We start from the raw sequence: 21131 nt of genomic DNA on the forward strand, positions 1-21131 counted from the left end.
ACTTTGTCTATAGCTAACCTACAACAGCTGCCACGGTTAGCTGAAGCAGATAAGATAGGTTACCTAGAGACAAATTTACCTGCAGCAGGTAAGATTTTCAACTCTTTTTTTTGTTAGTGTAAGAAGTTTGTAGCCTATAATCCAGCAATTTTCCTCTCCTTCTGCTCGAGCTGGAAACCTCGCAGTCAAATCTCCAAACCAGTGCGTAATCTACCGTTACTTGCAGCACACCAAGGAAATTGTTACGTGATGACAATTACGGATAAGCTTATTGCTTGTAACTTTTTGATTTCCACTCGAAGACAAACCAATCTACTATAACTCGGGAATTACCGCTCATGTCAATAAAGAAAAATGGCTCGTTTACCGAGGTTGCAGTGAGTAAAAGCAACTTACTTAATTGTGCCGACATTTTGACTTTTGTTCTAACCTTGCTAATGTTTGCAATGTAATTTGTTCGACCACACAGGTCAAATAATTTTCCGGATCCATCCCTGTCGCAACTCCTGTCGAAGTCTTTTGTTATTTTTTATTATTTTTTCCTTGTTACACCGCATTCAATGTGCACTAAATTGGCTTTTTTCCATACAAAACCCTCTTACAAATAACTTTTTGTCGGAATGGTTGTTGTATATTGTATGCGGAGCAACAAGGGAAAAATGTAACATTCATGACGGTATAATACACTAGCGAATAACATTACAAGAGAGCTGTAAATTGTGTGTATGTGTACATTTTCCGACAATATATTTACAGCGAAATGAAGAAAACAGACTTTTCACGGGTTGATCTAGAACAGATTCTCCGATTAAACCCCAATACATGATACGCCTGTTAATATACACAAACAACTATTTTATAAGAAGTTGTGTGTTCGGCAAGGATGACTGAATGGTGAACACGTGATGCTGTTCACATGATATGTTGAGGATATTTTGATATTATTCTTTTCCTCTGCGCTGGGTGAGTGTGGCGAAATATAGTTGGTGAAATGATACGTGTACACCACATGTAGCAGAGGGTGTCGATCGAAAAATAAACTATCAAAATGTGATGTTTCATACGGGATTTACCTTTACACCTCAACAAACATCGCCCCCTAACACACATAATATTCATGTTTTACTCTCGCTTCACGGATGCTACATCATTGTGTCCATTGTAAGCCAATTTTGATGCGGTTAAAACATAACAAAATAAATAAAAATAAATCGAATTTTGTGTTGATGTTTTGTGAACGGAAAAACATACAGTTTGTGTGTGAGCGCACAGAATTCGAGTATTATTGTATATGCGATGTGACCCTTGGGGTTGGAGGATTAAATAGCCATCAAACGTTGTGTGTTGCGTTTAAGAGGTGTATTTAAACATTGGGGAATGAGATGAAAATTGAATGGAATAATAAATTAAGTTTTTTGTTCGGTTCGGTCCACGTTGATATTAATGCACAGTGAGTTATTGATGTTATTCATTTCACCTTTTTGAACAATTGATTTCGATTTGAATTTTCGGTTGTACGCCCGACATGACAACATCTACAACAACAACAAAATCTTCATCCATGCGGCGTGAATAGCCTTATTTTCTCCACTCGAATGCGGTGAGAAGATGACGTTTTGTTGACGCTCCATCTGATGACAGTTCAGGTGAGAAATTTTTTATTTTCCCACCTCTTGTTGCTCTCATGGGGTGAACAAGAGTTTTTTTCTCTTTGCAACTGTCACTTTGTTTTGATTTTGAAGAATGGCGAAACAAACTGATGTGTTTGTTTCGTGGTTATTCACGCCACGCACTGATTAAAAATTCACCTCATGGATTAATAGAAAATTAAATATCCTTTCGCTTTTGTTGGAATATACTCTTTCCTCTTTCTTTGTCTTTTCGAAAATTGTAAGGTGAATCGATGTTCTTTGTTTCGTGGAGAAAACGGTTAATCACACCTCGCACAAACATCACTCTTGTTGAAATTATCTATTTTTTTTGTCTCGGTAAACAAATAGCTATCGATCAAATAGCTATTGTTTCCCATTCGATTTAAATTCAGTAGGTGTTTCTGGTAATAGGCATACACGGTTTGTACAAAATGTTATGGGGCAAGGCATTTTGTAAATGTGCCAGCAGATACGCGATACGAATACATGTTGCATTTTTGTTGCATATGTTCTTATTTACACGGCGAACACACGAACATACGATATTCATTAGTGTAGCGTTACGAATGGGGTCCATAAAAGTGAATGATTGTGCAATATAATGTTTTTTAGGTGAAGAGTTCATCTCCTGTCTATTGCAGTTATTGAGTGTGGGAGTGTGTAATGTGCCCGATGAGGGTGTATAAACACGGTATATGGTTATTAAAGTTTCCTATTTGAACTGTTAAAATTTATCGCTTACAATTTTCAATTAATTATATAGCAATCACTCTCTGCTGTGATTTATTTGTTATGAAAATCGGTTGTTTCGTCCGGGGGAATCGTATCATAAACATTATAAGTTAAAGGTCAGACACTGAGAAATTAGAACACAGTCATGTTAAAAGATTCAAATACAGTTCAACAATGGTACGGTAATGCTCTATCTTTCTTGGTAACTTCATTTAAAGATAAATCGAACCTATCAGTCTTTCTGATCCAAGTATTTTCAATACATTACAAACCAATCTTTTACTTCCATCCGTTGAATTACAGGTGAATCTTCTATGTTTTACCGATGAATCTTCTATTATTCACCAATGAAGCGTCTATGATTCAGCGATGGATCCTCTTTGTTTTGACGATGAATCTTCTGTCTCTGTCTCTGTCTCACAGATGAATCATCTGTGATTCACCAATGAATCTTCTGTGTTTCGTCGATGAAACTTCTACGATTCACCAATGAATCTTCTACGATTCACCAATGAATCTTCTATGATTCGCCGATGAATTCTATTTGTTTCGTCGATAAATCTTCTATAATTCGCCGATGAATCTACTTCAGTTCTCAGATGAATCTTCTCTGAATCCTATATGTTTAACCGATGAATGTTCGACAGTGAATCTCTTGTGAATCGCCGATGAGTGTCCGGTGAAATAACGTTGATTAGGCTAAATTGACGCAAAATAATTTACGTTGACGCTACTCTCGTTTATTACCAATCGTTTATTTTTGTCGTCACAGTCGAAAACAAAATTCGACCAATTTCGGCTATTCGTGCGGTGAACAGGAAATATATCCAAGCGTTCGGTAGCCCTACTATTATACATTTTGATTTTCATGATTTTTATAATGATTTTTGATCTGCAAACATAAATATTTGAAATTGGGTCCAATTCTGTTTGCATAGCACAAAAGGCACGTACTGAAAAGTTATCGTAACCAGACTTTATTATATATTTATATACTTTCCAATCATTCAAATTATTTTCAAAAAGGTGACACCAGTGATACCGTATCATATATAGAGTTGGTACAGCAAAAGCGCGTTGCATTTTTGCTTTACATAATTTTGTTCGATTTCCTATTTGGACGATTATTCCGATGAAATACGCTCGAGGATTTACTAAAACCAAAATGTACACAGCGAACCAGACATGTAATGGGTATAACTCTATCAAACGCGCAAGAATATGAATTCAGTGGTGTTTCTTCAAGGAATAAGTCAAGGTCTCTAGCAATATCACACCGATTGTTTACAACGTATCGAGGCTTAAGATCACTCAGTGTGCCTTGCGAATTTCATTATTGAATAGGTTAATTGAAAACATTTTGTTGAAAAAAAGACATGACTTTCAATTAGTCTAGTGATCCGACCAATATACCATAAATATCGAGTCAGTATCTGAAGGAAGTTCCTACACTTATTATCCGGAGTTTAGTTTTGACCGTCACCGAATGACACGTGGCGCTGTAGTGTCTTGGTCGAGGTGCAGGCAGGAAAGTCTTTTGTTTTGTAAATTATAAAGCGACTAGACCTGGATTGAATTCAATATCCGCCGGATATTATCCGACTGTTGGCTATGGTATGAGGCTAGAGATGAGGTCGGAAACCCACAGGAAAGTCGTATGCTTCCATGAATGTAGAAAATGCGACTAGACCTGGTAGTACCCGCTTGCAGGCTCTTTTGCTATGCCTGCGACGTGGACCGGGCCTATTCTCGAGAGAATTCTGGCAAGTAAAGAAAATCAATTTTCTTAAAGTCAAATCCCTCAAATAGGCTCTGTGTGTATAGGTTAGGTGGAGGAGAGGTCCTAAAAAGGGCTTCTAGATTTTAATGATGACTGGGTAGTACAAAGGGAAGGGTCCGTACGTGACCTGTGTGCATCGATCAGAAATGATCAGCCCAAACTGACGAAATCTACGAAATATATCCGGACAACAATGTAGGTAGGAGATTGGAGTTAGTAAAACCGTCTGCTCAAATTCAATATTCCGAAGGTACAAAACTTTATTTTACCTGGAAAACACACTAATTCCAGGGCTGCCGTAATTTGCATAAGAAACACTTAAGATCGCCAATTTTTCAACCTCTTGGAAAACAAGCTATCCCCGATATTATTGAGTTATAGCTCATTCGATTCGTCGTTCAATTCTAGCGAAGGGGTGTCTGCCATTTTTTTTTTTTTTTTCAAAAAAATACATTTTGAGTGTAATGTGTCTAAATGTCATGTGATGATGTCAGAGGGTGGTCAAAACATTTTTTTAGCATTAACTTGAGGAAGGAGCAACACAAAAAGTTGAAACTTTGTGGGATTGTTGGCCTATCCACGGCCGACAGTTTGAGCCCACTCTGACGTCCGCATTCACCACCCATGGCCAGCCATCAGTCAAAGTATGGTGAACTTTCAAATAGTCCGTAACCTCTACAACATCATTGTTCTGATAGGCCGTCTACATATTATGGTAGCTGGCTTCAGCCACCATCACATATCAAAATTTCACCACAGAAGTTTGATGTTGCAGGAATTGCGGACCATTTGAAGAAAAGTTGACCTTTACGGCTGTTATAAAAGAGTAAATTTGAACCAAATTCTTGTCCAAAATAGTTTTTTTTTATTAGTAACGTGTCTGGGGGACAATTCTAGCCCATAACCGATCGATTCCGAGGGATTTGTGCCACTTTGGAGGCTCTCATTAAATTTATACTTGTGGCGGTTCAAAAAATGTTGTTTATTTTATGAGAGAGGCTAAATATCCGTTAAAAAAGTCTGTTCTAGTGTTCGTGCTTGGTTCAGTGCTATGTCTCATTTGAGACTCCTATCACGTAGCAAATTAATATTGGCCCGATTAAAAAACTAATTACTGTTCCGAATTCCTGAGTTCATTCGATATACGCCAACACTTTATTTGACAAAAATCCGCCGAGAAAAATTATCAAATTTTTCTCTTAATATTACTAACACTAGATCTGTTGTAAAGACATTATATTCGCGACATAGCGAAGCGTATTTCTGTTGATAAGGTAAAATAACAGTAGACGATAAAAAATGACTGCCGTAATACCGTTCCAGACGCTGTTTTACGAGGGGTAACCAACTCTGGTAATTGACTACAAACCCTCAAAGGAATTGCCGGAGTATTCGATAAATAATTGGAAATACGAGAAATTGATGGAATTATAAGGAATTCACCGGAATCGACTGGAAATACGTAAGGAATTGAAAGTAAATAAGATCAAATACGGATTAATGTGATGATTGGAAAAAAGTACCAACCAGGGAATGCAAACTACCTGTAGGTCTTTCAAAGGCCGACATTAGTACGTTACAATAATTTAAAATAATTATTTCCTGAGTTATTGCCGAAAAATTGTATTCTAGAACCTCTGACGTGCCTTCACTTTTGAACGCTTTACACCGAAAATAATAAAAAATTTATAAGTTGAACAAAAAAAAACGGGTTTGCCCGAAATACCTAATATTTTTCCACTTTCATCGGTGAAACTGCTTCCTATTAGTCGTCACTTAGTAGTAGTATGTTACGCCTCGGTTATTTATAGAACAAAACTATTTTTTGTATTATTTTGAAATGTGCACATTCGACTGTGCATACATACAAGCAAGTACTTTATAATATCGTCTACTAGCTGAATCCATTCAGTTAGTGTTCGCGTCGCAACAGAAGTGAGTGTTTTTGAGAAATAAAAGTATGTTGTTTAGTAGTCGATTTTATTGCTTGACTCAACGGTCAACCATGATGGGAGTTATGTTGCGGCCTGGAAAGATTTACAAACATCGACGACATCAGTTAACTTGCACCACCGGACTGTTAACCGTGCAAAACAATTGTAACACATTGACAACGAAAGCGATACAAAAAGACGATTGGCACCGAATTGTCAGTGAAGCTGAAAGTGTTGTCGGCTATCCGACGTCGTTCTTGAGTTTACGTTGGCTGATGAGCGATGAGATTGCGAATGTTGCTTTATATTTACGGAAATTGATCGAAAGTAATCATCCGCTGGTGAAGACTGCCAAGTAAGTGAGACATTTGAGAAATTCTTCTTGTTATCTTCGTCTCATACCAAATCGTGTCCCATTTGCCTATATTCCCGTCCTGCAGACATTTGTTATACAACAATAACAACCACCTGCAACCATGGGGTTTGATTGTGTTGCTTATATCAAAAGCAGGCGGACATACAATTAAAGTTTCCGAACATACGGAAAGTGGCGGAGTTCTACACTCACAACGTGTTCTAGCCGAAGTCACCGAAATGATTCGCATATCATTTTTGGTCCATCAAGGTGTGGTCAATTTACAACCACTGACCCAGGCTGGACAGGATCTTTCCACAAAGAGTGACATGTCATTTGGGAACAAGATTGCTATATTGAGCGGTGATCATCTGCTGAGTAGATCCCTTGCTGAGCTGGCTAGTTTAAGGTGCGTATGGTCAATAATACTCTGCGTCTGGTATGATATTTCAACGTTTGAAATTCCCTTCCAGAAATCAAGATGTGAATGAACTTATTTCTTCGGCTGTGCGCGACTTCACCGAATCGGAATTCATTGGCGATCGGGACGAACAGAACAATCCATTACCATCGATACCTTTGCCACACCACGACACCCATTCGGATGATTTGGAAATGGACGAGTGTGTGACGAGGGATTTGATGAAGCCGATGCGTATTGACAACTGCATGGGTATACCAGAAAAAGAGTGGGCATTGCGTCACACATTGAGTGGTGGAAGTTTACTTGCACGAAGTTGTCAGGCTGCACTCAAATTATCTGGCCAATCGGAAACATATCAAAAGAACGGCTATTTGTTTGGCAAACATTTGGTGTTGGCATGGCAGGCGTTTTTGGAACTAGAACCATTTAAAAATGATACACTGAACACGTCATTCAGTTTGGTATCGGCTCCGGTTCTATTCCACTTGGACTACGATCCGACATTATATAAGGAAATACAAAAGGGTAGCCGTTCAATTGAGGATATTGATTACGATAAAGTTCATAATGCAGTAATCAAAGGACCGGGCCCGACAGCAACAGCAAATTTACAACGGAAACACAGTACAGCCGCAATGGATCTGCTGAATCAATTTCCACCATCAGACGCACGAACTGCCCTGCAGAACATTATTTCTGCGTTGCAAGATCTGCGACGTTGAATAGCTTTGAAATTCGACGTTCTAGACTTCGATTTCAATAGAGGACTGTGATAAATATAGTTCACATTTAGTTTTAGTTTAGTGATTTTGCAATTATTATTTTCAAACGAACATCTAGGAGACTTTGTTTCAATGAAGAACCTGTTGCTGTTCCCGCAACATTGAGTGGGGAATTCAAAATGGTTCCTGGGGCAAGAACGAAGAGGCACCATTTCTACACGGTCAATATCGTTACCATTATTCCGACGATCAAACAAAATATTTTATCTCCTGCAAGCTGATATTTCATACATTACGCGCTTCTGCATATAAACACAAACGCATACATAACCTCAGCCTATACGATTGGATAATTCACACATAACCCACCTAGGGTAAATTTACTTTCCATCTACATATTTGAAAAAAAAAGAAAAATCACCGAACGGCGGAAGCGAACACGGGACCAGCAGCATATCGACCAAATATGCTGACCACTACGCCAACAAATCACATAACGAGATGCAATTGGTGTCGGTAGTGGTTCGTTAGTCACTTCTACATCGATCAAATAATCAGAGTAGTCGGAATGATGTGATTTGAACGAAATGTTGAGGTGGATAGTATATGTGTGTGAGTAAGTAAATAAAGGATTCTCTGTATGATGTTTTTTTGTTGTGAATGCGTTTTAAAACAACATGCTTAATTAATTAATTTTAAATTCAAATTTTTGTGGTTATTTCGCTAATGTATGAAATATAAGCTTGCAGGAGATAAAACATTGTTCTACCTTGGTGTATATTTCTCGAATCACTTCTTATGTACAATTGTATATACACTCGCTGGCGCTCGTTATATACAATTGTACATACGAAGTTATTCTCGAAATATACACCAAGGTAGAAAATGTACTATTACAACTCCCATACGTTTGTGAATTTTGCGACCAGAGCGAACCGCTACTGGCTCCGGAGGTTGAAATTGTTTTTTTTTCTACATTCGCTTCACGCATTCCATGTGAAAGTGAAGAGTATTGATCAGTTTGTTTTGCTATGTTCATTTGAAGATCGACAACATGAACAACAATATTGTACAGAAACTGGTTTCAAATGTAATTTAAGTAGATTTAAGTGACTTTCCGGTGGGTGGCATGAGCAATGTTGGATAGTTAATAGACTACTTTTAACGTGACTGTAGATATTTTGCCGACACCCCCACCCCACCCCCCAAACTAGTCAGCTACAACACTCGATATACATGCACGTCGTGCATTGCACGAGTAGCAAAATTGTAACAAAAAATTGAAAGAAAATTGGGTTCAAATATGTGTTGGAATATCCAGAGGTAGCAGCTTGATTGAAAGAAAGAATTAGAGTTCAATCTGAATAGCTTTTATTGCAAACAAATAATTTAGTGACTTGATGTGACGAAAGGCTTTTATCGAATGAATATTTTCCAGAATGTATTTTGACCGATTACTTGATTGAATACTTCAACACACCCCCTCAATCTTGTAATCCAATTCAAATTCTAAATTTTGTATGCTTCGCAACTGTAATCCAAATCTTGCTTCATATAGACTAGACGTACAACACGATCGAAATGATAAATCTTTAGTATGCGATCAACCTTTGTCCATTCAAATTCGATTGTATTCTCCCGATTGCGTTCAGATCATGATGACCTGATTCTCTATGCCAATGATGGAAACGATTACCCTTATGTTCCACCAATGCCTGCATTTTTAGATCTTTTTTCTTCTAGAAAAAATACCCTATTATGGCCGGTTTGTCTCTCTGTCTGTCTGTCTGTCCGTCTGTCTGTCTGTCCGTCTGTATGTTACACATAGTTTCGGTAGCTCTTAGTCGGTAGTTGGTAGCTTTGGTAGTTGGTAGTTTCGAGCTGGATTGACATTCAAAATTGCAAAGCCACCATGAGCATATCAACACCAGGCAAATAATATTTATTTGTTATCTGATCACCGATAGCTCACAGTTAACATTGCAATTCGAAAATTTGGTAGTTGGTAGCTGACTACCAAGGCTATAATTGACTACCAAACGTAATTTTTGGGGAAGAGATGTTTACTATTCGAGAACTACGCACCGACTGACGAAATTATTCTACATGCTTGACTATTTATAAATCGGAAATTTGGTAGTCGGTAGCTTTGGTAGTTGGTAGTTTCGAGCTGGATTGACATTCAAAATTGCAAAGCCACCATGAGCATATCAACACCAGGCAAATAATATTTATTTGTTATCTGATCACCGATAGCTCACAGTTAACATTGCAATTCGAAAATTTGGTAGTTGGTAGCTGACTACCAAGGCTATAATTGACTACCAAACGTAATTTTTGGGGAAGATATGTTTACTATTCGAGAACTACGCACCGACTGACGAAATTATTCTACATGCTTGACTATTTATAAATCGGAAATTTGGTAGTCGGTAGCTTTGGTAGTTGGTAGTTTCGAGCTGGATTGACATTCAAAATTGCAAAGCCACCATGAGCATATCAACACCAGGCAAATAATATTTATTTGTTATCTGATCACCGATAGCTCACAGTTAACATTGCAATTCGAAAATTTGGTAGTTGGTAGCTGACTACCAAGGCTATAATTGACTACCAAACGTAATTTTTGGGGAAGAGATGTTTACTATTAGAGAACTACGCACCGACTGACGAAATTATTCTACATGCTCGGCTATTTATAAATCGGAAATTTGGTAGTCGGTAGCTTTGGTAGTTATGGTAGTTGCGAGCTGGATTGACATTCAAAATTGCAAAGCTACCGTGAGCATATCAACACCAGGCAAATAATAATTATTTGTTATCTGATAACCGATAGCTCAGAGTTGACACTGCAATTCAAAAATTTGGTAGTTGGTAGCTGAGTACCGAGGTTATAATTGACTACTGAACGTAATTTTTGAGGGAAAGATGTTTACTATTCGAGAACTACGCACCGACTGACAAAAATATTCTAACTGCTCGCCTATTTAAAGTTTAATTTATGGTATTTGACTACCAAACTGGTAGTTGAATTCCAAATTGGTCAAACGTTAGTGGAGATGTTTACTCTTCAACAGCTGGATATCGACTGATGAAGCTATTCTTCCGCCTTGCCTACAAAAAAAGAAAAAAGACCTCACCAGGCTTTAGCCGGTATATTCTTGTCTTGATTGTATTCGGATCAGAATGACCCGATTCCTTATGCCAATGATGGAAACGATTACCCTTATGTTCCACCAATGCCTGCATTTTCTTGATTGTATTCGGATCAGAATGACCCGATTCCTCATGCCAATGATGAACACGATTATCCTTATGTTCAGCCAATGCATTCACTTGATGCGATTGCCGAAGACATTACGTATTATACTTGATATCACCAACACCAATTGTCGCACCATTGCGCTTGATACTGCAAACTGATTCGGTGAATTTGACCGTAAAACCCATTTTTGTCAACTTTTCTGAAAATTATTTTCCTCCGAAAGTTTGCAATGAAAAACTGATTTAAACGATTTATTCTCTCGTGAGCTGGGCCCATAACCTGTAGGAATATCCAGAGGTAGCAGCTTGATTGAAAGAAAGAATTAGAGTTCAATCTGAATAGCTTTTATTGCAAACAAATAATTTAGTGACTTGATGTGACGAAAGGCTTTTATCGAATGAATATTTTCCAGAATGAATTTTGACCGATTACTTGATTGAATACTTCAACAATATGAAGATTTTTCCTATTCCCAAAGCACCTTTGCTGTTCCTCGTATTTGTACCAGAGCAAAGTCCATCCGCTAATCCGGTGCTATACACGAACTCATGCCATTAAGTAGCGCTTTTCATTCAGGTCTTTGTCCATTTTTAATTCAAATTTTCTTCCTCACATCCCAATCTGAACCCTTCTCAAACGAATCCCTTAACACCACTTACAATGAATATTTTAACGCTGACAATTTCATTAATTTCTCTCAGCAAAATCAGATATCTCAGTGAAAATGTGAATATACCGGCAATTGATTACCGTTCGATGAGTTTACAACATCGATAATAGAGGTTTGATACTGTCAGTACCTGTAACACCGCAGAGGACAAATTAATTCATCGAGATGCAGCTTTCTAACGATACGATAATTTATCATCGCAAATAGATATCACTGCAAAACCAATGGAAAGCCACCATCATTAATTAAATTACATCCATAGATCCATTTCCATACAATCATTTCTTTTGCTCTTGTTGTAGCAAAAAGGTGACGACGAATCTATTACACAAAAATTACGACTCATCATTATCTGTCTCATTTTCCCCTTTATTTGAATATTTATTTGAATAAGAATTTTTCCATCAACAAAAAATCTACGCAAATAAATAAGGAGGGTAAGCTACCTTTTAACAAAAATCAACAACAAAAAAACGAAGAAAAATCCTTTACACATAAAAGTGTGTGACAAATAAAGCATTTTCTATTCAAATCTCTCCGGTTCTGGTGTGTATTATATATAGTAGATCCCAACCCCTTGAACAAATTAAACAAATCAAAATATAGTCGGAACACTCTTTTTTTTCGCATACACTTTTTTTGTGTGTGATTTTCTAATTCCATTTCCTTTTAGCAAGGATTAGTAAGATATTTTCACAGGTCACGTGAGCACGCGTGTCGACCATTAGTAAAAATCTCTAAACGAAAACACAAGTTTAATTTTTGTGTTCATTTCGTTTTAAGGTTTTGCAATGTATGATAGCGAAAAGAAAAAATGGAAATAAAAAAAAAAGTTCAACATTTTTCCAGCATTTCTTTGCAGAGATTTTCGAATTCGTGACAGAGCAAAATTAATGTTTTTTCTTCAGTGCTAGACTCTGGTTTCGTTAATGGTCAAAGGAATTAGTTGTGAAAACAAATAACACACAGTAGTATACCGTTAAAGGACATATTGCGCTTAATGTGTTTTTAATTTTCGTTTCTAATGAGAGATCTTTAAAATGTTTTGAATTTAAGGGGATGTTGGCTTGAAGCTTATTTTTAGATATCAAAAGTGTCAAAATTGCAATACACCATTTAAGGCTATGTTGAATTTATAAGGTTTAAAAAGCCTCCTAACCAAATCCTTTCTATCTTTCCTTTCAGCGTTGTACGGCTGATTAGTGAAGTCTATAATAGCTATTTTCACAGGACATATTCCAAATACAGAAGATATAGCGCAAATGAACAACTATCGAAATAATCTGTGCGTAAACTGACTGTAAGTAAATACCATGCTCAAAAGTACCGTATTTGGACAAGGCTGTAAACTTTGGGGAGGTATGGCGATCTACGTGACCTCCCCAAAGATTACAGATACCAAAACCTGGTAACTTTGTAATATTTTGATATAACAGTAGACTAAGTCCCACCCTTTGGGCGGGTCAGATACCTTGACTGACAGTTTTCTCAACATATTTTTGATCAATTTCATTGTATTTAATACAAAAGCCTACTTATTCCAGCTTGTTTCCGTCAATGATCCATTGTACAAAATAAAATTAACTTTAGCGATGGATGGCCAGTTGCTGATTTTTTTTTAAAATAAGGATGACTGAAATGCATGCTGGTCCAATGTCTGGGAACTAAATCTAAGTTTTTCGAAAGAACCCATAGCGTAAAATTTTGATTTTTTTAGCTTTGGTTGTGAAGGAAATAAAAAACTACCTACTTGATAGTTAACACAGACAACTTGACAGTTGACTAAAATTTGATAGTTGACTATCACATTCGATAGTTGACTAACAATTTGATAGTTGGCTAGCAGTAGATGTTTACCGGTTCAAAGCTGGACATCAACTGACGAAATTGTTCTTTCCACTTGCTCTTTAATAAATTCTATCGAGGACATACTTATACGATTTACACACACTACGCAACAAAATCAAATTTCATCAAAGTAATCTTTTTTGATTGAGGCTATAATCACCAGTGAAAATTCTGTTTTTCTGGGATAGCTTCCAGATCCTTCATCGAACTCAGCCTTGGGATCTTAATTCCACAAATAAAAAAAAAGATTCATCCAAATTGATTGAGAATTCCTCAAGTTATCGTGCCTTGTAACACCCACATTCAACGTTTTTCATTTCGAACATTTTCAATCACAGTGAACCTTTTTGTTATCCACATTTTTCGGTATTTTCTGGTGTAAGACCCTGATTTTCAGTCAAGAGAATAAACTTACTTTCAGCAGAAACAGCATATTTTTGGACAGCTGTTTATTCCTAGTGGATGTTAACCTGCACCCTCGTGATGAGTTCAGCCGCCATGTATAACGTGTGTTATGATCAAGGTAAATATATAATCGAATCAGATGTGCAGTGGCACGAAAGTTTGCTATAAGTTGTGCGTCTGAATGGCATTACCTATATTTACCTTGGTTATGATCACGTGCTTACTGTCAATAAAAGTTAATTATTGAATTAAAAATTCCATATTTTCGTTTGTCCGTAAGTATTAGAAGATTTATACAGACAAAACACATCGATTTTTTAGTCCAATATCAAAGGAAACCCATAAATTAAGTAACTCGTATATCGGGCATTTCCAAAATATTGGCAAGGTTAACAGATTTTACAAAAAGGAAATCTAATAAAATAACACTTCCTACTCAATCATCAATCAGTCCTTAGTCAAATATGTCGAGCCTGTTTCTGTCGTTGATTGGATATTTTCACAAAATAATTGACTGAAAATCTTTTACTTCATTTCTTTTAACAAACAGTTTGACACCATGTTTAACATCACTAAATGAATTTAACTGAACGAAACAAAAACATAGCCCCTGTCCCTTCGTTTCCATTTCAAGTTAAGTTGATTAACAGTTATTTGAACAAGATGGAAATAGTATATCTTCAAGGACGTTTGAAGTGCCACCCACGGATGGAGAGAATTTAAGAAAAATATCATACAAATGAATGAATGAACGAAACATTTAACGAAACTAGAGCAAGATCTATAAGTCATGATTTCCACTTACTTAAAAAGTACTTCGTGTGAGAGACAAAATTGAATTTTTCATACTTAAGTATGGTTTCCTCTCAACAAAAAGTACTCCGTGTGAGATCCGTGAGAGAGCGAGCTGTCAAGTAAATAAAGGAAAAATTGAAGAAATTCAATTTTGTCTCCCACACGGAGGAGTACTTTTTTGGTAAGTGGAAATCAAGCCTTAAGTTACTCAAGAGAATACATTGCATATATTTTTGTAATAACCATGGATGACAGTTGACATAGTATGATGTTCGTCTGACTAGACATTCATTTGAGGTACTAAAATAACTTTCTTTTCACATAATTCACAACTTTTTACGTCAGCTAACGAACGATCCCGGTGAGAGTAATTACAGGAAGTAAAACAAATGTCACGAATTTTTTTAATAAAAGAACTTTTTCTGGTAATTTTTTCCTCATTGTGGTTCCAGCTGATAACATAAAAGGTTGTACATTGCAAACAAAGTCAATTTAATAGTGGATTCATTGAAAAAAGGAATGATTGCTCCAAAGTTTGATTGGTAAGTGGTTGATTCACTTTTAATTTTCCATTTAACTTGGTGCGAGGTATCACTAAACGCAATTTGTAGGCGGCAGCATTTAGAAACTTCCCGAGAGTGCAGTCCACCTCCTGTAGTAAAGGAAAAGGATGCCTCATTTCGACAGGTAATTCTACGATTTGAAAGGTTTTCATTCGAATTAAGCTATAACTTCTTGTGTTATTTGATCACACCAATTGCTCACATTTTACATAGATCATCTTCAAGATACGGTTCAATCTTATCGTTAATTGTTTCTATTATTCATTCATTTGTGTGAGATTTTTTTAACGTGGATGGCATTTCAAACAGCTTTGAAGATGATCTATACATCATGTTAATTATACGGTAACGCCGCCCCGGCGTAACCCGACCCCACTCAAGTTTTCGTTAAGTTGTCCTTAAACTCAATCCATTAAAGTTAACTGCCTGCAAATTCAGTCATTGTTCTTACCAGGGTAGATATATGGGCGGATGACATTAACTTGATTCTTCCCTGAAATCCTTCCAAGTTTCGAAGGGAAATTCACGTAGGCTTCTCTGAATTTATTTATTCTTTACGTAGCACATAAACGAACTTTTTAAGGATTACTGCAAAACTAGTTCTGTGCATTGCATAAAATATATCACCGAACCGAAACTACATTGGATCGAGAGGTAGGCGCTAATATCGTCTCGAATTGAAACTCTGTGACCTAATCAAAGAAATTCAACTTCCAGGATATGGTGGATCATCACGATGATTTTGTGTGTCACTTGTTCGATTATAGTGTCGAAAGAAGTGTACAATAAATGGCAAAAGAGTCCAGTAATTGTTTCATTCGCTGAGAAATACACACGAGTCTCGGAGATCCCATTTCCGTCGGTAACGATATGCCCCGAAACAAAGGCACGTTCGTCAATTTTGAATTTCACCCAACTGTATAACAGGTGGATGGAGGATGGGGTGGATGCGTTGGAAAAGGAAGAAGAAGAGAAGTACTTGTGCCATACATGGCCATTCATAAATTACAGATTTTTACTCATTGATTCGTTACGTAATTATGAACGGCCTGTACTTTGTGGACATTTACGTCTGCTGATTTTCATTAATCTTTCAGCTTAAGGAAAATGGTTGCCGTGCTTCAGTTGTGCAGTGACTCACTAAATGAGGAACTCAACGAAACTGGTCGTTACAACTTCACGGACAATAAAATCTTTGAAATAATAAAAGAGGCACGGCTAACGATCAGCATATAATAGGTAGAGCTAAACATATTTCACTCATAGGTCGCACCAAGCTTTGATGAAACTCTGGTGAACTGCAAGTTTCAAAATAGAGAAGAGCATTGTCGCGACTACTTTGAGGAAGTGATAACCGAGGAAGGACTATGTTACACATTCAATTCGCTGGAGCCGACACAGATATATCGGGAAAGAGAGTAAGTTGATTTTTAGTAGCGCAAAAATGATTTGGTTTTCGGACTATGAGTGAGTACAAGAGACAGTAGCAATGAAAATTTCAAACTCTCTCTGGTACAATCAGTCTAACAAGATTCGTTCCTCGAATTTTAGACTCGTCTTAAGAGGTGTTGCCTCAGTGACGGGAAAATATATTTTACAACATTCTGTAGGCACAGGCATGAACTTTTCGACGCACTGGATCGTACGAAGAAGACAATTGATAATTGGTCTTTGGATGACGGTTATACCTCTCTGAATAACAGATCCTACCCGTTACGAGTATTCGGCTCAGGTGTAAGAGATGGTTTGGCGGTAACATTTAGTTTAAATCGATCGGAATTCGACGAAACATGTCGCAGCCACGTACAAGGATTTAAAATACAATTGCATATGCCTGGCGTTTTCCCGCAACTCACCAAGCATTACTTTCATTTACCAATGAAACGAGATGTTTTGGTTGCAGTAAATCCTCACATTATTAAAACGGATGAAGACCTGGTTTCTTACGGACATGAGGTGTAAGTGTGAAATGGCGGTGATGATGTTTTTATTCCAATCTAACGATCTTTTCCTAATAACATCACGTGCAGTCGTCAGTGCTATTTTTCCGACGAAAAATGGTTGCAATTTTTCAGATTTTACACGAAAGAAAACTGTGACTTCGAGTGTTTGACAGTACGTTACGTATGTTATGTGTTAGTTGTATGTAACGTACCTGCTTGTAAATTTGTGTGATTGCCTTCAGCTCTGCAAACCTGACTATTGCCAAAACAACAGATTTACAAACAGTGACGACCAACATTTTACATGTTAGCTAGCGGTAAGCACTTTTTCACAGCCGCAAATAGTAAAGGACACTTTACCGCACGATGGCATGTAATAGTACATTTACGCACTACGCGTATAAAGTCCGTGTGATGCAAATAAACTTCTGTTCTCACAATCTGAATTTCCGAATAGAATCACACGTTACTTGCATGTGGCTGTGTCCGATTCTCTATGCCAAGAACCAAGGACACAAAAATTTGCGGAATTAAGAAAATTGACTGTTGCATCAGAGCTGAAGATGAACTGCTCAGGAAAGACGACGGCCTCCTTGGAAGTAACGTATTCGATGATTGTAACTGTCTACCGTCTTGCACGTCCTATACTTATGGCGTGGAACAATCTCACAATATTATCAAATCGAAGGCAGAGTGTTCGCACTGCGGTTCGATGTAGGATGACTTCAGCATACCATATATCAACGGTAGAACATTTTTTGTTACTTAAATTTATCCCTTTTTGTTCTAGTGAAAAAGAGACGGCAATTGTGCGAATTTTCTTCAACAAAAAACAATTTATCTCATCAAAACGTTCGAAATTGTATGGACATATCGAGCTATTGGCCAATTTTGGCGGGCTTTTGGGACTCTTTCTGGGCATTTCTTTGCTCAGTTTCGTTGAAATCATTTATTTCTTTACGTTGAGAACCTACTTGCTGGTGAAGCGAAAAATTTTACCGATCAATAGTTCCACCGATAAATCGAAAATGAAATCGAACGAAAAAATGAATGGAATACGATCAAGTGTGTTGAACGATCCTAGTGGTCGAGTCCCTTTAGCTAAAAAGGGAATGGCACTTTTTGCGCAACGGCGACGTGTCTCAAGTCGAAAGGACATAGTCAGAGAGGGATTTTAACTTTTACGTCACATCACATCCAATCAAGTAGCACATCATGTAAGCCTTTAACAATTCAAAAAATAAATAAAATTTGCAAATTGAGCTCAAAACGCACCACTAAATGAAAGATGTGACTCGGCCCGCTCTCGTCAATTCTTCAAATGTTGGTGGAGTGTTGCAAACCTTCAAGGAGAGCTGCCTTAATGGTCATGTAAAGTTTTTTTTTTTAATCGACTATTCACGCCGTAAGTGTCTAAAATTTGAATTTTAAGTGAACGATTCGATGAAAAAGTGAACCGAAAAATACATTTCAACGCTTCATAGAAAGACCTTTGCACTTTCCATTTTTAATTTCGACCGCACTTACGGAGTGAATTGCGATGAAAATGACCGCAAAGGCCTTGACCGATCCTGCGAGAATGGCTCAAGAAATTCAACACCGTTACGTATGCCATAATTCCACAGGGAATTGTGTGCCAGAATTGTAGATTAGAACTGCAAAAACTCTATAAATTGAATCGTCACATGAACACAATCGAGCTATGGCAGAAACCGGTCCTGACCTACATTTGTCTGAAATCTGAAGACCAATAAAAATTCAGATAGATTCCAAATACACCTGAAATATGCACTGATTTACCTGAATTTTTATTGGTCTTCAGATTCCAGGTATATTAAGGTCAGGTAAAAAAATCAATTTATAGGTTCAGTTCTTATCAGATTCAGGAAATCTGAGCTTCAGGACGACCCCATCCGTTCAAAACTAGGTCCCACCTGTTGGGTGGGTCAGATCCCTTGACTGTCTGAACCTGAACTTCTTAATAGATGTTGTATTGGTAATGATTTATTGGTTGATTAAGAAGAACTACTAGAACGGTCTAAATCTCTCATTAATAATTTAATTCTGTTTTGGTTTACTGAAAATCTTTGTAAAGTCTTAAAACGATACTAATTTTTGATTCACAACTTCATTTTCGTTACTGGCCTGGTTTCATGCTCATATTAGACCGTTATTGTCTATAAAATGATGAATGCCTTCAATAAAAATTAAACTCGTGTGAACTTCACACTCGTTAATTTTTGTGGTTTATTCGCTTTTGTTAACAAGACAAAATAAAATATCAAGAAAGACTTATTGAAATAGATCAAAAAATTCGTTTAGCAACAGCAGCTACATCGTTAGACCAATATAAAAGGCTTTTTCTGAGAACTACTTCCAGATGGTTGAACCAACACAACCCATTTTCGAACTTGACCTGAGGATTTCAATACTCCGTCAAATAAAAAAAAGTTTTTGAAAATCGGTTGAGCTTTGCTCCAGTTATCGTGTTAACAAAGAGCAGAAAAGGCTTCTTCTGAGAACTACTCCCAGATGGTTGAACCGATACCACCCATTTTCGAACTTGACCTGAGGATTTCAATACTTCGTCGAATAAAAAAGAGTTTTTGAAAATCGGTTGAGATTTACTCAAGTTATCGTGTTAACAAAGGGCACAAAATTTTAACATTTAACGTTTTTTCATCACATTTCCATACATTTTTAATCATAGTGAACGTGTTACGTAAGGTGTATTTGTTTTTGTAAAACCCATGACTTACAGTCAAGGGAATAAGTTGTGGATCGTACTGATCATTTGTTATGTTAACTTACGAAACATTGATTAGATTGCTTTGATTAATGAAGTAAGTAATATGAATGGTGTCACTGTGATAAGTTTCTTCCATCGTACGGTAAAAACGAATTTTGACAGGCCGAAAACAACCGACCGTCATCCACAGAAGCAAACATAACCGCAACTTAAACAAATTTGTTCGTTAAAACTTCAAAGTGAGGTTGTGTTGGCTTCTCTGTGGATGACGATTGACATTTTGAACGACCTTGGAAGAAACCTATAGCAGTAAACAAAATATTAAATTCAAGTTTGTTATTATGGTTTGGTCAGCCTGAATGAAAAATAGTATATGTCACACAGACGCCTTCACTACTTCGGTCAAAAACGCACCTTTTTGATCCTAGTAACATAATATACTATTGTTTTGAGGCCTTTTCCAATTGTTTTGAAGTGTCAAACATGCGAAAGCTACAAAATTTGGTCGATTGATTCATTTCAGTAAACAAAATGTCGTAGCTATTTAGCAAGGGTTTGACATTTCAAAACAACCGGAAAACAAAAGAATTTTATGTCAAAGTCGTGTTGCTATACGGTGTTTAAGTCAAGGTTCTGAAAGAACAGGTTAAGACACTTACGAAGGCGGGTGAAACACAAATCTTGACAATTCAGACATGTATATTGTTTGAAAAGTCAACTTAAAACAATTTTTTTTTGTTAAGTTGAAATCGTCATCACGTCATTCACAATAACCCACAAAGTGACATTTTCCTTATACAAAATGTGTCATTTTGTCAATTATTGTGAATGAAGCGGCGCCACCTCTCTCACTTAAACACTATATAAACGGAAGGCTGTAAACTAGGAATGATCTTAAAATGGCGATCTGCGTGACCCCTCCAAAGCTTACAGATGACACCCTCTTGTGCAAACGTACAGTAAAATCTTGGTTTCCCAATAATTCCAATGAAAACTCCGGATTATAGAAAAGATGTTTTTATTGTTTGAGACTCCTAAACGAAGTGATTGAACATTAATTGAATTTTAACCTGTGAACTAGATATACAATATTTCATATAATTCAACATAAAATAGCAAAACGAAAAGCCTGTTGATTTCACGTTATTTGAATAAGCTAGTAACGCAGCACCATCTCTACTGAAAGCTTTGATCTAACGCAACAGTTGATTCAAACTTTTGAAAATTGTAGTAGTGAGCTGCCGTGGAATCAAATGACGTTTGAAGTAATTTTTTATGACTCAAAAGGAATGAC

At 36.9% G+C, this 21131-nt stretch overlaps 2 protein-coding genes across 2 annotated transcripts; both read left to right on the forward strand.

Moving 5' to 3' along the window:
- The first annotated feature begins 6031 nt into the window (after nucleotides 1–6031).
- On the forward strand, nucleotides 6032–7791 carry LOC119082023 (decaprenyl-diphosphate synthase subunit 2-like). Its single transcript, XM_037191342.1, has 3 exons — nucleotides 6032–6453; nucleotides 6539–6862; nucleotides 6927–7791. Exons 1-3 carry the CDS (start codon nucleotides 6125–6127, stop codon nucleotides 7597–7599), a joined length of 1326 nt encoding a protein of 441 aa, XP_037047237.1. The 5' UTR covers nucleotides 6032–6124; the 3' UTR covers nucleotides 7600–7791.
- A 7923-nt stretch (nucleotides 7792–15714) lies between these two features.
- Nucleotides 15715–18339, forward strand: LOC119082022 (pickpocket protein 28-like). Its single transcript, XM_037191341.1, has 8 exons — nucleotides 15715–15799; nucleotides 15863–16120; nucleotides 16243–16357; nucleotides 16412–16563; nucleotides 16756–17103; nucleotides 17176–17260; nucleotides 17546–17802; nucleotides 17879–18339. The coding sequence occupies exons 2-8, from the start codon at nucleotides 15882–15884 to the stop codon at nucleotides 18264–18266; spliced, it is 1584 nt and encodes a 527-aa protein (XP_037047236.1). The 5' UTR covers nucleotides 15715–15799; nucleotides 15863–15881; the 3' UTR covers nucleotides 18267–18339.
- The last annotated feature ends 2792 nt before the right edge of the window (nucleotides 18340–21131 follow it).

Source organism: Bradysia coprophila, unplaced genomic scaffold, assembly GCF_014529535.1.
Source record: "Bradysia coprophila strain Holo2 unplaced genomic scaffold, BU_Bcop_v1 contig_373, whole genome shotgun sequence".
Lineage (NCBI taxonomy): Eukaryota > Metazoa > Arthropoda > Insecta > Diptera > Sciaridae > Bradysia > Bradysia coprophila.